Source organism: Boleophthalmus pectinirostris, unplaced genomic scaffold, assembly GCF_026225935.1.
Source record: "Boleophthalmus pectinirostris isolate CB_2022bp ecotype Guang Dong unplaced genomic scaffold, ASM2622593v1 HiC_scaffold_12, whole genome shotgun sequence".
Classification (NCBI taxonomy): Eukaryota; Metazoa; Chordata; class Actinopteri; order Gobiiformes; family Gobiidae; genus Boleophthalmus; species Boleophthalmus pectinirostris.
The window spans coordinates 25,874,979-25,889,806 of record NW_026571018.1 but is presented as its reverse complement, the minus strand read 5'-3'; the positions used below and the strand labels follow the sequence as shown (position 1 = coordinate 25,889,806).

The 14,828-nt window shown below is 38.5% G+C and overlaps 1 protein-coding gene across 1 annotated transcript in view; it reads right to left on the bottom strand.

Moving 5' to 3' along the window:
- dchs1b (dachsous cadherin-related 1b) overlaps positions 1-4,117 on the bottom strand; it is a 97,469-nt gene extending 93,352 nt beyond the window's left edge. Inside the window, exons 1-4 of the mRNA XM_055148251.1 lie at positions 3,287-4,117; positions 2,670-2,867; positions 1,804-2,160; positions 846-1,262 (exon numbers count right to left, since the gene is read on the bottom strand). Of these exons, the coding sequence (XP_055004226.1) occupies positions 846-1,262; positions 1,804-2,160; positions 2,670-2,867; positions 3,287-4,117 (1,803 nt within the window). The remainder of the gene's footprint in view (positions 1-845; positions 1,263-1,803; positions 2,161-2,669; positions 2,868-3,286) is intronic.
- Between the last annotated feature and the right edge of the window lie 10,711 nt (positions 4,118-14,828).

Here is a 14,828-nt window from a genome sequence, read left to right as displayed (position 1 = left end):
CAGTTTTTTGGACAATTTATAATGTACAATTTGACATTTTGGAAATACACTTGCAATTATTTCGTGACTACATCCAATTTTGCTATATTTTTTGTTATATTAGTTCCTATTTGATCACATATTTGCATGTTTTTAAGATTGTTCAGTTGTACAGTAGAACTACCGTGACCAAGTCAATTTTGTTTCTTCATCAGTGAAGTTTGTCTTGACATTTGAAATCCAAATTTGAGCCACAGCCAGCCCAAACATGGACCATTATTCCCAATCACCTGTCTCCAGCTCACTATATTATTCTTTCCTACATTTCATAGAAACTGACCACTGCACAACCCCCTGCACATGCTACATAATCCATCTACCCATCACAACTATTCAATTGTATTAGCATCCTTATACTGCATCAACATCAATTTTCACTTCTAATCTATCCAACTATGCAGACAATGTTAAAATTAAGCCTGATATATCACACCCACTAATAAGCAGCATGGTCATCTGTGGTGTGTGGATGTCTATGGTGACCATATTGTGGCTTGATGTTCTGTATTACACGATGCAAATTGGAAAGAACTCGGATATTCATTCTTAACTTTCATCCACAATCAAGTAAAGTCTGTTTTTGTTTTTTTTGTTTTTTTTCCCAGACTGCAATCAGCAAGGAGCAAACGTAAAAATGAGATCACAAAAGAAAGGAGACAGAAGAGAACCTGACTTTGGTTTAAGAAATAGGACAATCGTGTAGTGCTGTGACCATATTGCTGCTAGATTGAGCACCGTGAGGATTCAAAGTGGCAGCTTCAGTGTCGAGAGGGATACAAGATAAAATGGTTCAAAGTTATTCCTACCTCTAAAAAGCAGGTCCCAGCTGCCGTGTTCTCTTTTATGGAGGCGTTGTAGAAGTTACTGGAGAAAACAGGTGTGTTGTCATTTACATCCTGAAGTACAATGTCCACTTTAGCTGTAGATGAAAGCGAAGGCCTGCCATTGTCTGTCGCCACTACAGTGATACTTGGGGCTGGTTCAGACTCAAAATCCAGAACTGTCGCTGTGGTTATGATCCCTGTATCCGGGTTGATAGAGAACCAATCAGAGTGTGAGTTTTTGCCTTTGAGGAGGCTGTATCGAACGTCCCCATTGGGTCCTTGGTCTTTGTCTCGAGCTGTGACTTGGAGGACGAAGGACCCCGGGTAAACCACTTCTGGTATAGTTTGTTTGTAGGATTGCTGGTCGAATAGAGGAGGGTTATCATTGACGTCCATTACCTGGAAGGATAAAGAGTAAAAAAATGTACTTGAGTAAAAATGTTAAAGTCAAATTTACTACCTTGCCATGTTTAGTGAAATCTAACATAAGCAGGATGCTATACTTGGGGTCAGACAAATTGTGCTTTGAAATGCAGGACAGGGCTACTAACTGAACCAAAAATAGAAAAGAGAATAGATCAACCAAGTGAATAAAAGCAGCAGGAATAGATTTCATATTGTAGAGCTAAAACACTATGTTAAACAAACACTGCAAGATAAAAGAAAATTTCCAACATTTTGAAAAACACTGAAGATTACTTAATTACTTAAGTCTTAAACTATGCTCTCCCAGTCTTTTATCCATGTGTTTTAGAACTATGAAAAATGATGACTGTTGGCATAGCAATTAACAAATTAAAACAAATCATCTTCTGTTTTGAATGATGAAAAGTCCTCAAAATTTAGCCAATAACAGGAACCTGGCACATATGAATACCGTGTGCATATAATTCTTGAAAGTGATTTATCCCAAACTACTAAAATGTACGACTTCTGTCACCTGTATTGTGAAGGAGGACTCTGCTCTGAGAGGAGGAGTGCCAGAGTCAGTTGCCATCACCCTCAGGTCATACGAGTCCCGCTCCTCTCTGTCCAACAGCTGGTCCACATAGATCAGGTAGATGATGCTGTCTTTAGTGGTCAGAGCAAACTTCCCATCTCCACCCTCCAGGGACACGTTAACGTTTGCGTACTCTCCATAGTCCGGGTCAGTGACAGAGATGCGGGCCACATACTGTCCAGGCTGGGCCCCCTCCGAGATCCGGGGAGAGCCGTCCTCACTCAGGAAGATGATGGTCATGGTGGGCTGGTTGTCGTTGTAGTCACGGACATGGATGGTCACAAATGCATTAGTTACCTGTGGAACAAAATACAGTATCAACTGAAAATTGTAAGGATTAAATTTAAAACAAACCAACAGTACACCAGGATTAAAATAAGTCTATGTTCATATTTGTACTGGCTTGATCCTGTTTGAGCCCACTTTGAATCTTGATGTAGACTTGGTTAATCATGTTCTAGTCCTGGTTTTGTCCTGTCAAGTTCAGGTTTGGGTGTGAATGCACCTTCGGGAATTGACCAGATATAAACCAGTATTAAACAAAGCTGAGAAACAGATAGAAGGACAATACAGCAGTACAAAAGCCAAGGTTTAGTTTTGGGTTTGTTTTCAATTTTGATGAGGTGTGTAAGTGTTAACACAACCAAAATCAAAACAAGGATTAATTCATCATAAAGTCTGGATTTTATGGATTATGTCTTTCTTAAACTAAATCACACTTAGAATGTAACACGTGAGGACCTCTTCAAAGTACTACACTGTGTTATGTATAAACAGTTTAATACACTCAAATAGACTAGAATTACCTCTGGGTGGCTGGCATTGTCTCGCGCCTGCACCACGAGCTCATGCACTCTCTTGAGTTCATAGTCCAGGGGTCTGTTCAGTGCGATGACTCCAGACTTCATGTCCATCACAAAGTATCTGTCTGGGTCACTCTGACGACGGTTTATTTCATACAGCACCAGCCCATTGTCTCCTTCATCCTCATCTGTGGCAAATACCTACAGATACAAAACAAATTATGGCACTAATTCGAAACTTGAAGACAATATAGAAAAAGAAAACAGCTAAATATGCTACATTTTAATATACTGTCCGGCTTCAGAAAGAGCTGATTAAAATAAAATAAACTTGCAGAGTAATCTTTCAAAAGGATAGTCATATTTCTGCTATGTTACCACCCATTTGGTTTTATTGTGAGATACTTCAACCACCACTAGATATTGGACTCAGTGGTTAGAGCAGTGGTCCCCCAACCTGAAGGTCAGAAGATCGACTCCTGCTCGGACCAAGCTCTGTCAGTGTGTCCTGAGGCAAGACAATTCACCCACCTTGCATAGTATTAAAGTGTTATATTGATGTATACATTTTTGCCAATATCAACTAATCTCTATTCGTCAATGTAAACGCCAATACTAACCTGTAGGATGCTGCTTCCTTGTTGAAGACTTTCTGAGATGATCGCATGGTACCGACTTTGGTTAAAAACTGGTGCGTGATCGTTGATATCTGTTATGGTCACTTCCAGAGTCATAGATCCCATTCTTTTGGGCATCCCTCCATCGTACGCCTCCAAAACCAATGTGTATGCCGATCTCTTCTCTCTGTCCAGTGGCCCATTGACCACTAGGTCCAAGTTCAACACTTTGTTAGTACTTCTCTTGGTCTCCAGTCTAAAGGCTTGACCCACGTTGCCTTCTCTGATGGTGTACCCTTGCGTTGTCAGTTGGTCCTTGTCCGCATCCAAAGCAGGCTCTAGGTGGAATCTTGTCCCGACCTGCGTGTGCTCAGGTATTTTGAGAGATGCTTTCTTTTTGGCAAACACCGGTGCATGGTCGTTGATGTCATTGACTGTAATGGAAACTTCAATAGTCGTTCCTGTCATAGTTACAGCGATGAAGCTATAGTGGTCTCTTTGTTCTCTATCGAGACTCTTCGCCGTGGTGATAATGCCTGTAGTTTCATCAATGTAAAGATCGCTGCCTACACCAGTCCCCTCGTGATCTGAAATGAAGTAAAGAGTGGCTGTTTCTCCAGGAGGTAAACCGGCACTTATGTCACCGACTATTGTCCCCGCTGGCTGCTCTTCATCAAGCTGTAACTCCAGTGCCCCAAAGACCGCTGTGCTCTGGACAAGGACAAGTACGACATAGAGATAAACTAGTGTGTTCCTCCACCTCCAGAGACCCGGGCTCACAGGGGGCCGACTGACCCACCACCGCAGTCCTGACCCTGCACTTGTTATCTGCATGGCTGGGTCCTGTTACACCTGCAATAGACACACAAAGAAAAGGAAAAAGTCAGTTAAACGATTTCAATACCGCACATTTGGAGATCTAAATTTGTTTGGAAATTTCTTTTCAACACAGATTTGTAATAATGAGTCTTATAATGGATCTAAATTATTTAGGAAATTTCTTCTCAACACAGATCTGTAATAGTGAGTCTTACAACGGAACAGAAAAATGCATTATAAATTATTAGAAAAAGTCTGTTATTTCATTGCAGCACCATATCTCAAAACGTTACAAGCAAAGAGTGGCATGACGAAGGCCTACATAATGTGCTTTTAGTACTTAATATCTTGCAATGTTACAACAGCATTCCTTCACAGCATCATTTAGAGAGTGTGGGGTTAGACTACCCAGATTGAAGACACCTTACACTAAAACTTTCAACTTTGCTCCCATAAAAAGTGTTATTTTGGATAGAACGCCTGGGCTGCTGGATCAAACATTTAAGAGCTCGAAACGGCCCAGATCTGTCCACTATCCAGACTGGATTTAAAAGACTCTAAAGACACATCCATAAGCATATGTAACAAAAAATATGCTCAGTCCACCAGGTGAGAACACATTTAATGGGGAAAGTCACACTGAACTCCAAAGAAAAACAATTAACATGACAGAAACTTGCATCGAGATTTAGTGCTTTTATTTCCACTATAGAATAAATGATTACACACTTATACACATGAGGAATGCATGGGAAAATAGGCCTATAGCTGCTGCAGAATAGGTTTTATGGGAATAGTTGTCATCTAAGATTGTAAGTTCAGAGCCCACGTTCCCAAAAACTTAAATCATGCTTGAAATAAAATAATAGTATTCCCCTCTTGTTAACGTTAAATCAGTCTTATCTCTTATAAACTTGATTAGAAACTGCTGCCTGTGAATCAGCTGTCTAAAAGTACTATTTTATTTAGGCCAGTGTCATCTTGTTAACAACTTGACATGTTGAATTGAACCGGTTTTAAAATCCACTTTTTAGCACAATAGCAACATCTGGAACTTTTAGCATGTTCAAACAAACAGCAGTAATTATTTGCAAATGGAATCTGACCAGAGTTCAACTACTATACAGTAAAAATGAAAATTCTTCACATAAATATGCTCAAAAGTCCGCAGCCCTCCGAAACTCTCACGATATGCAATATGCTCTCACGTTGCTTCTTGATTGGGTGCGCAAATATTTATAATACACTCAAAATGAGAACAACTGTTTATGCATATCGCTTGGGTATTTATAATGGAAGATTAATTGGGAACATAATTCTGCATAACATCCCACAATATGGCGGACTGCTCAAACTCATTTATCACAATTTACTAACTGAAAGACGCATATTTTCAACAAACTTCATTGTCGATAATAACATCAATACCTCAACTTTATGGAATGTGACTGTCTATTAGCTGATATCTGTGGCTCAGTATCAAAGCTTCACATGTGCAGTACAGGCAGTGGGCCAGTAGCAGAGATAGCAGGCAGGATGAGGATAGATGAAGGGTGTTGGTCATTGCTTATAGTTCAGACAATCACTCCCCCAGCGACTGTATTCTGTGCATAGTAAACTTTAGGAATGCCAAGAGAGAGAGCGATGGAGGAGAGAGAGACAGAGAGAGCTGGCTATTTAGCTGTACTGTTGACATATACTGGTATAAGCACATTTAGTTGGATTTGGGTAGAACTGACATTACTGGCAAGTTGCAAGTGTAGTGCAAATAGTGTGAGAGACATCTTGTGTATTGAATGTAATGATGTTCTGCAATATTGCTTCAGTACATAGCCCGTGCAGTAACAGTACATTGGAAATACTTTTCTTGGTCCAAGCAAAATCCAACATTTTGGCCCATGCACTTTCCAGCACTCACAGTTCCTCGAAATAAAAATAAAACAATTACCAGTTTCTTGCTCCGATATCTGAATTAAGTTATTTTAGTTTGATCAAATCTAAATCAAAACAGTACTCTACAGTTAGCTAGTGTACATCAATTAGTAATCACCAATCTTTTGAATGGAGAAAAGTACTCAGAATGGTGCCAATAAACAGGAAATTATGACAAAAAATGACCAATAGCAAAAGCATTATAACCACTGGAAGAATGCCTATTTTGTTAGCTTTACATTTTGCCCTTTAGTCCCTACAGACTTATTAGCCGCTATGTAACCCACAAAGGTAAATATAGTACATTTCTTTATTTCCGCATCCATTTTTCTTACTTCTGACCCTAGCCTCCTGCAGTAGTTTACGAGGCCTGTGAGGAGGAAAGATTAATAAAGTCTACTGCTCCTATGGGACACTGGGGGACACTGATACAGGTCCTGCTGCTGGATGGGGTGAAGGGGTGCTCTGACCTCCACATCTGGTCTAGACGGGACTCCTACACTAGAGCAAAGGGAGAAGAAGAGGAGAGATTGGACAAGTCTGGAAACACACCCTGTATTGTTTGTAGTATTTGTGTTTGTGGCGCTGTCTGACTGGAGTAGGGGAACAGACTGGGAGGAGGTGAGTGAATATATTTGGTGTTTTATGTTGGAAAGAAAGAAGACTTCATGGTGATGTGAGGGGAAAGTCTGTTTGGGTCTATGGAGATTGTGCTTTGACGAGTTAAAGAGCAGGCCAGGAATATAGAGAACAATAGAGCAATGCAAAAGTAAACAAGGGAAATTTTAGTCGGCAAATTCAAAACATATTCCCACAAAATTCCCAATTCCCAAGGTAACTAGTGTAAAATATATCTTAAGTCAGACTGACAATTCTGCTTTATAGCTCCATCTTAAAGGCACACTAGCTTTTTAACAACTGAGAGATCGAATTTAAAGGAACTTCTCTGTTAGAGGCTTTGTCACCTGCTCTCCAAAGAGATGTTATTGCATTGCCTAGAATGTTTTAGTGTGGCATTAAAGGTCCTATATTAAGCAAAACTGACTTTTGTGAGCTTATAGTTGTGTTAGAATGTAGCTACCTCATCAAAAACAAACCTGGAGTTGTGTTTTGTTTCATTCACACATGTTTGAGTAATGCATTTTTATTAGTCTGTCCACATTTCCGAAGCTCAAAACGCTCTGTTCCACCTTGTGATGTCATGAAGCTGTCGTTTTCCAGTTAACAGCTACTTTTTATCTTTAGGTCAGTAGAGATTGGCAATTCCAGGCCTGAAATTCTAGATGTATGGCATTTAAAAACACAGCGAAGCACCTCCTCTATTACCACATGACATCACAAGGTGGAATAGAGCATTTTGAGCTTTGGACAGACTAATGTTTAAGAGAAGAGCACAGCCTAAATGTGCATGGATGTGAGTTTGTGGGTTAAACATGTGTGACTGAAACAAAACACAACTCCAGGTATGTTTGGGATGAGGAAACATCATTATAACATAAATCAGAACATAGTGTACCAGTAAGATGGGCTCCAAGTTACAGATCAGATCAGATGAGTGGCACAGCCCGCTCACAGTAAGATTTTTTTTTAGCAATAACATATCTTGGAGACAAACAGGCAGCAGACCCTGTGCCTTACTTATTGAACCTTTAAAATCAAAAGCAGTCAAACAGATTTTTTTATTATCGTTATAATTTTAAGAATGAGTTAGCAATATCCAAGCTTTTTTGGAACAGTTTGGTTTGTACAATCAGTTGACTGATTAATGCTCCTGGCGATATCTCCACATTGTCATCGAAGAGTTCTGTTTTATGGATGTGCGAGTGATTTGATTAGAATATAACATGAACAGCACACTGCCCAGAATGTGTGTAATGTCTGTAGCTTTGAGTGGGAGTGAATGGTTGTATTGATGAATGCATCGCACGGCTGCCATCTGTCTCTGCCAATGAACAGTCTGCCATGACGTCACCCATTCTTCACTAGCACCGTTATGCACAGGACTTGAAACAATGGGCTGGTGTGGAGCAGAGTGAGAGCTGAAGAGATCCTGATGAAAACAGGGCTGGGGTTTAAATACTTTTCCTAATACGCTTGAATAGTGTGGTGATCTTAGGGAAGACAATACATTTCCTTGAGCCTATAGGTCACAATTTGGATTTAATAATGAGTGAAAGTTGCTTTTAAGAGGTAAAAAGTATGTGCTTCTTTTAAGAGTTCATAATTGACTCGTTTTGGTTAAATCTGCCTGTCAGTCACTCAAGAGTATGACTAGATGAAGTAGACTAGACAACACGTGTCTGTGTTTGAGATACAATAAATCAATGTTTAACCATAATTGTTATATCATCCACTAACCTCTAATAATAGGCCTTCATACAGACAAATCAGATCATGTCCACAATATAACAAAATAAATATGTTGTCTATCATTTCAATTGTCTGTAATTTAAAGTGTCCATCATTGAAATTGCTTTATAAATAAAAGGGTCATACAACATAATCTCTCATACATGATTTCTACAACCTTTAGCTACTACGTGCCCAGTCCTCTGAAGAACTAAATAACTTTAATATGTTACTGTGCACACCTGCAAAACATGTGTGCGTACAGCCTGTGACATCATCATTCTGCGACCACACAGACCCACACCAGTCTGGGCTCCAGCGAGTCTCACCCACACTATATCTGGCATTGCACCCCCATAATCTCCTCCACTGCACACAACCTCAAAGCCTCAAAGACACACGCTTCCACTCTAAGAGCCTTAACCATATAATAGCAAACCTACTGTTTTCTATAGGATGGGACTATTTGAAGTCATGTTTTCTAAGTGTGTGCAAATGTCTGTGTAAAGACTGGAGAAAGCTCGCACAAAGCCAACAACAAAGAGGAGCAAAACTGTACTCAACTAGATGTGCGAAAACATTTCACAGCTCACAGTCACCGAAACCACCACGAACTTAAAGTCTTGTTAACGGCATCTGATACTTCCAAAGCTCACAAAATTATTAGGATCCTGCCCAAACTATGTATACAGAAAAGTACAAGGCTGCAGCATCTTCCAGTTAAAACAGTCAGCTCCAGAACTCATCCCATACAATTAAAATCCTTTTAATTCTTATAAACTATAAAATATACAGTTAATCACCTAAAGGAATAAAGGACTACAGCACACACCACCCGGTATACACAAAGAAATAAATCATGAAATTAATGTTCATGAAATTAAATTTAACAAACATTGTCAAAAAAGGGGCAAAACACATTCACATTTACAAAATATATCATATAAATGAAACCAACAGTAGAGTATTTCAGGACTGTAAACAAAGAGCCCAAGTACTTTTACTTTGTTACATTCCACCAGTGTTTCCTATCCATCCTGTTTCTGCCCCTCCCTCTTCCCTCTAATGGTTTTAGCAGACAGCTCTGGGCACACCACACTAGCCTTATCCAAGCCAAAACGGACCAAAAGAGTCACGCAGCTCCAGCCAAAATGGCCACTGCAGCCGGCCTCGTCTCGATAGGTTTCCTGTTCTTTTCCAGGACAAAGCGCAGAGGAGCAGTGCATTTCAGCTTTAGTTTTTCAGTGGTTAAGAGGTCTGGCACTGCAGTTATATATCAGCCCATAGACACACATGCAGGCCTCTAACTGCTGCTGTGTTGAGGAGAATACTGGCAGGGCATCTGATTGACAGAAGAGCAAGACAGACACATAGTGAAAGACAACACCGCAAATTCTTTAAAAGTGATTTAAAAACAGACTGTGATTTAAAGTGCACAAAGTAATGTTTGTGTGAAAGGGTCTGCCAATTGATGGTCTCCATGGAGATGTTTCTGCTTTCTGGAATGTTCCACAGTATGGCGTCAAACTTATTTCCATGGATTGTGGCATATTTATAGGTCAGATCCGTGGAGAGGTGACCCCACTGATGGTAAGAATGCATATTTCTTTGCAGTTTTTGAGCTAAACAACCAGAGCTTAATAGAATGAATGCAAGTTTAAAGCCATACTGTTGAACATTCTAGTCAAAGCTCTACATGGATACACTAAAAAAGTTACATAGTGCACCTTTAAAGTAAGTAATTTGGTATATGCTTTACACCACTTTTAACAACTATATACTTGGAAGAAGACATTTTAATCGCCATCTAATTTGAATTTTTCCATAATAAACTTTCATTATGATTCAAAGTTTGTATGTTTTTTTTTTTTCCTTTTTACTTTGACCAATATGCAAGTAATTTGAAAAGATAATATACGGTAGTTTTACATCTGCATCGAAATGCATCTAGCAGGTAATATTTGTACAGTGTATTTACTATGCGGAGCTGCCTCTTCAATCAATAAACTACCAAACTTTTACAATGAAGCGGAAAAAAGCAAATATCTTTGTTAATGGCCCACACTGTACTACCGGTAGTTTTGTTTTCCCAACTTTTCACCCGTCAAGTTACAGAAAAAAGCTGTAAAAACATCCCCATAAAAGTCACATTGTTTGGCTTTTCCAAAGTCGGAAAACTCAACACAAAAATGCATCAAGGAAAAAAATTACAATTTATGACGCCATTATTAAGTAACACCAATTTTAAAACCTCCACTGCATATATATCCTCCACTTGCCCTATAGAAAGAAAAACATTTTTACGACACCCTTTGCCAGTCTGCAATTACACAGTGGCTGCTGGAGTGACACCAAATACTTGACTGACTCAGGCTTGGGTGAGTTGTGGTTGGAGCCGGCAGTTTTTGGTGGAGTAAAAAAAATAAAGATCTTTGCGTGTGAAAGTTGAGAATCTCGATTTACATGTTGTAAAGTGGTGTGTGTGTGTTTTTAGAGGGGAGACAACTTTGACCCCTTGTCTAGCTCTCCGTCGCCTTTCTCTATCCCACCAGACGACCCCAGCTGTCCCAGGCACTTGGAGCGTGCTGTGAGGAGGGTTATGGAGGTGTATATTTGAGAGTACTTCCACACTTGTTCCCTCGCTTCCTCTTTCCTAGAAGGTAGTATTTGTTACCATAGCTGACTTAAAGGTTCATTGTAAAACTTTTCTTCTTGGAGATGTTATTGCTTTGTCTGGAATGTTTGGCAGTATGGCCTTAAAATTCTCTATTCTCATGGAAACCAAAACAGGCCAAGTTACAGGTCAGATCTGTGGGGAGGCAACCCCGTTCACAGCCAGAATGCTTGTTTTTAAAGGTATTTTTATGCAATAAAACCATTTGTAATTGAATAAATGTAAGGTCGAGCTGTTTAATGTCATACTGTGGAACATTCTAAGCACATTCTAAGTGACATATCCAAAGTTACACAGTGCACCTTTAATGAAAAAAGGAAGAAACAGGGAGCAAGAGTATTGTGCTTTGAAAATAATAATATGCAAACTAATAAAAAAAAAATAGGCTTAGTGATCATTCCAACAATTTGTGACTTGTAGTAAATATATATATTTTTTAAACTGTTACAGACAATGTATACAAATAATTTACGAAAGAAAACAGAACATGAAAATCTATCTTTTCTTAAAAAGGTTGATGAAAATTGCCCCAAAGTTAAAGGATAATGTCACTTAGAAATAGTACTTTTCTAAAGCCAAGAAAAACACTGAATAAAAGCTATATATAGAAGTACAAATTACAATAATAACAGTCTCTCAAATCTTAGTAACCCATGGCTACTACACTGAACTCCAGTTAGTAGCTCCTATAGTATCAGAGACGACCAGACTGTCTATGAGGTTAACCACTGAAATATACATGCACGGCCTCTGAAGTGTAATCAATATTAATACCACTTTGCACTTAAGAGTTCACCACTGAGTTGTTCAAATAATATTACTTCACCCAGGGGAGATCTGCAGACATAACTCACATCCCAGAAACCTAACCCTAACCTCCACTGGTCAATGTGGAGTGAGTAAAGCCTGAATTAATTATGATGAAGCCCGCGCTGTTTCTTTGTTACTCTGGAGACTCCATGACGACAGCAAGGGATGATGGGATACAGTCAGAGGGACATAGCAACCAAGGGCTAGTGACATTTACAATATTTATTATTCATTTGGCTATTTTGCTATGGGAGTGCACAGGAGGGTCACTTTGATAGGTATATCTTTCAGTTCATCTATCTCTGGTGAGAATAGAGTAGATGCAGGACAAATATTGATTATTTTAATGCATACGTCCAATGATAAATGTCTAATGATTTGATTGATATTACAACCCATACAAGTCTCTTCTTTCTTAAGATCCAACAATACAGAAACTCTTAATGCCCAGGAATCAAACCTACAACTTTTTTGCATGTTTGAGGGGCTAACCACTCTACCACTGAATACCCGATACTGTCCAAAGACCTGTTTCTTTATTTTAGCATTTGTCTTGGCCAAGTTTGACCGTACCTTAAGATGATTCCAACTGTAACTTGAATTTTAACATTTCAAAGGTATACTCCCAGAACTTTTTAGCAATAATATTCACTTATTTTATCTTACCTTTGTAGACAAAACACTGAAAACTAATTCTAATTTACAGTGTTGACTTGGGTGATAAAAGTATCACGTCTCACACAACTCCCTCATATTAGATTCGTGCTTATTTTTGGACAAGGTTAAAATCTGTCTGGTAATTCTGCCTCTTATCACAACCACCATATTTACACTGTTAATTCTTATTAGGTATTGTTCACTCATAAAAGTTCAAGTATGTAAAAGCTTTGGTCTATTAAAGTTTATTCTGGAGTTTTACGAGGCTTTTCCTATAAACCTGCATATCAGTCACTTTGGAGTCTGCACAGTGTCAGGAGGTCCACATCGTCAAGGAAAGTTCAGATGCTAACGCAAAAAGGTTCCTCTACATCATTTATGTTAAACATTTGGTCTGTTTTCCAAGGATTGTCTCCATTCTCTTATAAAAGTAAGTATTTGCAAAGAATCTTGGGTGACATTTTCCAGTGGTTTTGGCCGTATGCTCTAATTTGGATGGGAAATGGTGCAATGAAAATAAGGTTAAGTGCTGACTTCTTGTAAAATCGTCTTTTATTCAGAATCATAAAAGTAAAGCCCTAGTTTTACATTTTATTCATATTTCTGGTTCAGTGGTTTTCAGGTCTTTCATTTTTTCATAAAACTGTCTTTGTTGCAATCCTCTCTTGGCAGTCACTTCTCTGCATGTTAGAGCAAACTATTCATAGCAACGCAAAATGGGCCGATCAGCCATTAGATTGTATTGCATTGTCAAATGGTCTGAATCTGATAATTGAATAAATGAAAGCTCAACTCAAGCATTCATTATTGTACCATTAAAAAGTATTGAAAATGATCTATTGCACATCAGTGGAATATTTGCAAAAATGTTTGAAAAGTTGGCGATAAAAGGACAAATGTTATCAATTTGCATTTATAATGTGTTAAAGGGACCATATGACTGTATTTCCTGATATTAAACTTCATATACATTTATATAATATGGATAATATAGATGATTTCAGCGCTAGAATTGCCAATCTCTACTGAACAAAAGGTAAAAGGTAGATGTTAACTTGAAAACTACACCTTCATGACATCACAAGGTGGAACAGAGCATTTTGAGCTTTGGAGATGTAGACACACTAATGATAAAGCATGACTCAAGCATGTGTGAATGAAGCAAAACGCAACTCCAGGTATGTTTTTAAGATGGTAACAACATTATAACATGGCTAAAAACTCCATTTTGAGTAATATAGGACCTTTAAAGTTGCACTTTGCAGGAAGAAAAAGTGCTTTTCTATATGGTTTTGCTTTGCCTGGAATGTTAAATATGTAGTCATGGAGACAAGTATTAACACAGAAACAGTAAGAATGCATGTTTTTGGAGCAATAATACACCTGTAACAGAACAAAAAAAAAAGGATAGAAGAGTTTAATCCCGTACTGTGGAACATTAACATTTGGTATTTGGTCGATCCTGTTTCATGGCTGATCTGAGTTCAGGTTACAATTACAAAGTGGTTTTGAATGTGGCACAAATGTTACTATTCTTGCATTCCTCCATGGCTCCACAGAGATGCTAGTAGAGGGGGAAAACAGCTGTAACTTTGAGGGTCTTAAAGCGTGACAATTCAAAGGCAGTGACTCATATTGTTGTTTATTTTCTCACACTGCAAAAGAATAAACTGGAAAACAGCCCACCACACCTACAGCACACCAGCAGGTCCCAGATGGTAATGCGCCCCAGATTTCATACTGCCCGAAACGAAGAAGACAGACAGAGGAAGACGTCAAGCAGAGATGAAGAAGACACAGTGAATTGAGTTAAGAAAACTTTGGGAAGAGAGAAGCAAAAGTGAGAGAGGCTCAGTTTACAAAGGGGGAGAGGTAGACTGGGTTTGTTGATCAAAAGGGGCACAGACGTATAGAGTTTTTGTGATTTTTCAACTGATGTGTCTGGGGATGAAAATGTACAGCTTGAAAGTAATACATAAATTTGAAAAGTGTAATTCAACTTCTGTCAAGTTTAAATAGAGAACATTTTAAAATTATGATTCATACTTTTAATAAGGCTGCATAATGGCTCTTAAAATCATTTCAAATCAAATCAAATACTGTATAAAATTGCAAATCCTGTAAAAAGCATTGTGAACTGAAATTTACAACAAAAATGGCAAAACTCTAATCACAGTCACAATATTTACTAGATTATTTCCCCAAATTTCCCAAAATAGAAATAAGTAACAGAACATGGTGATGGGACGTAACAAGATAAAAGTAGTAATGTACTGTAGTTAAGTATACATTTTAGGAATCTGT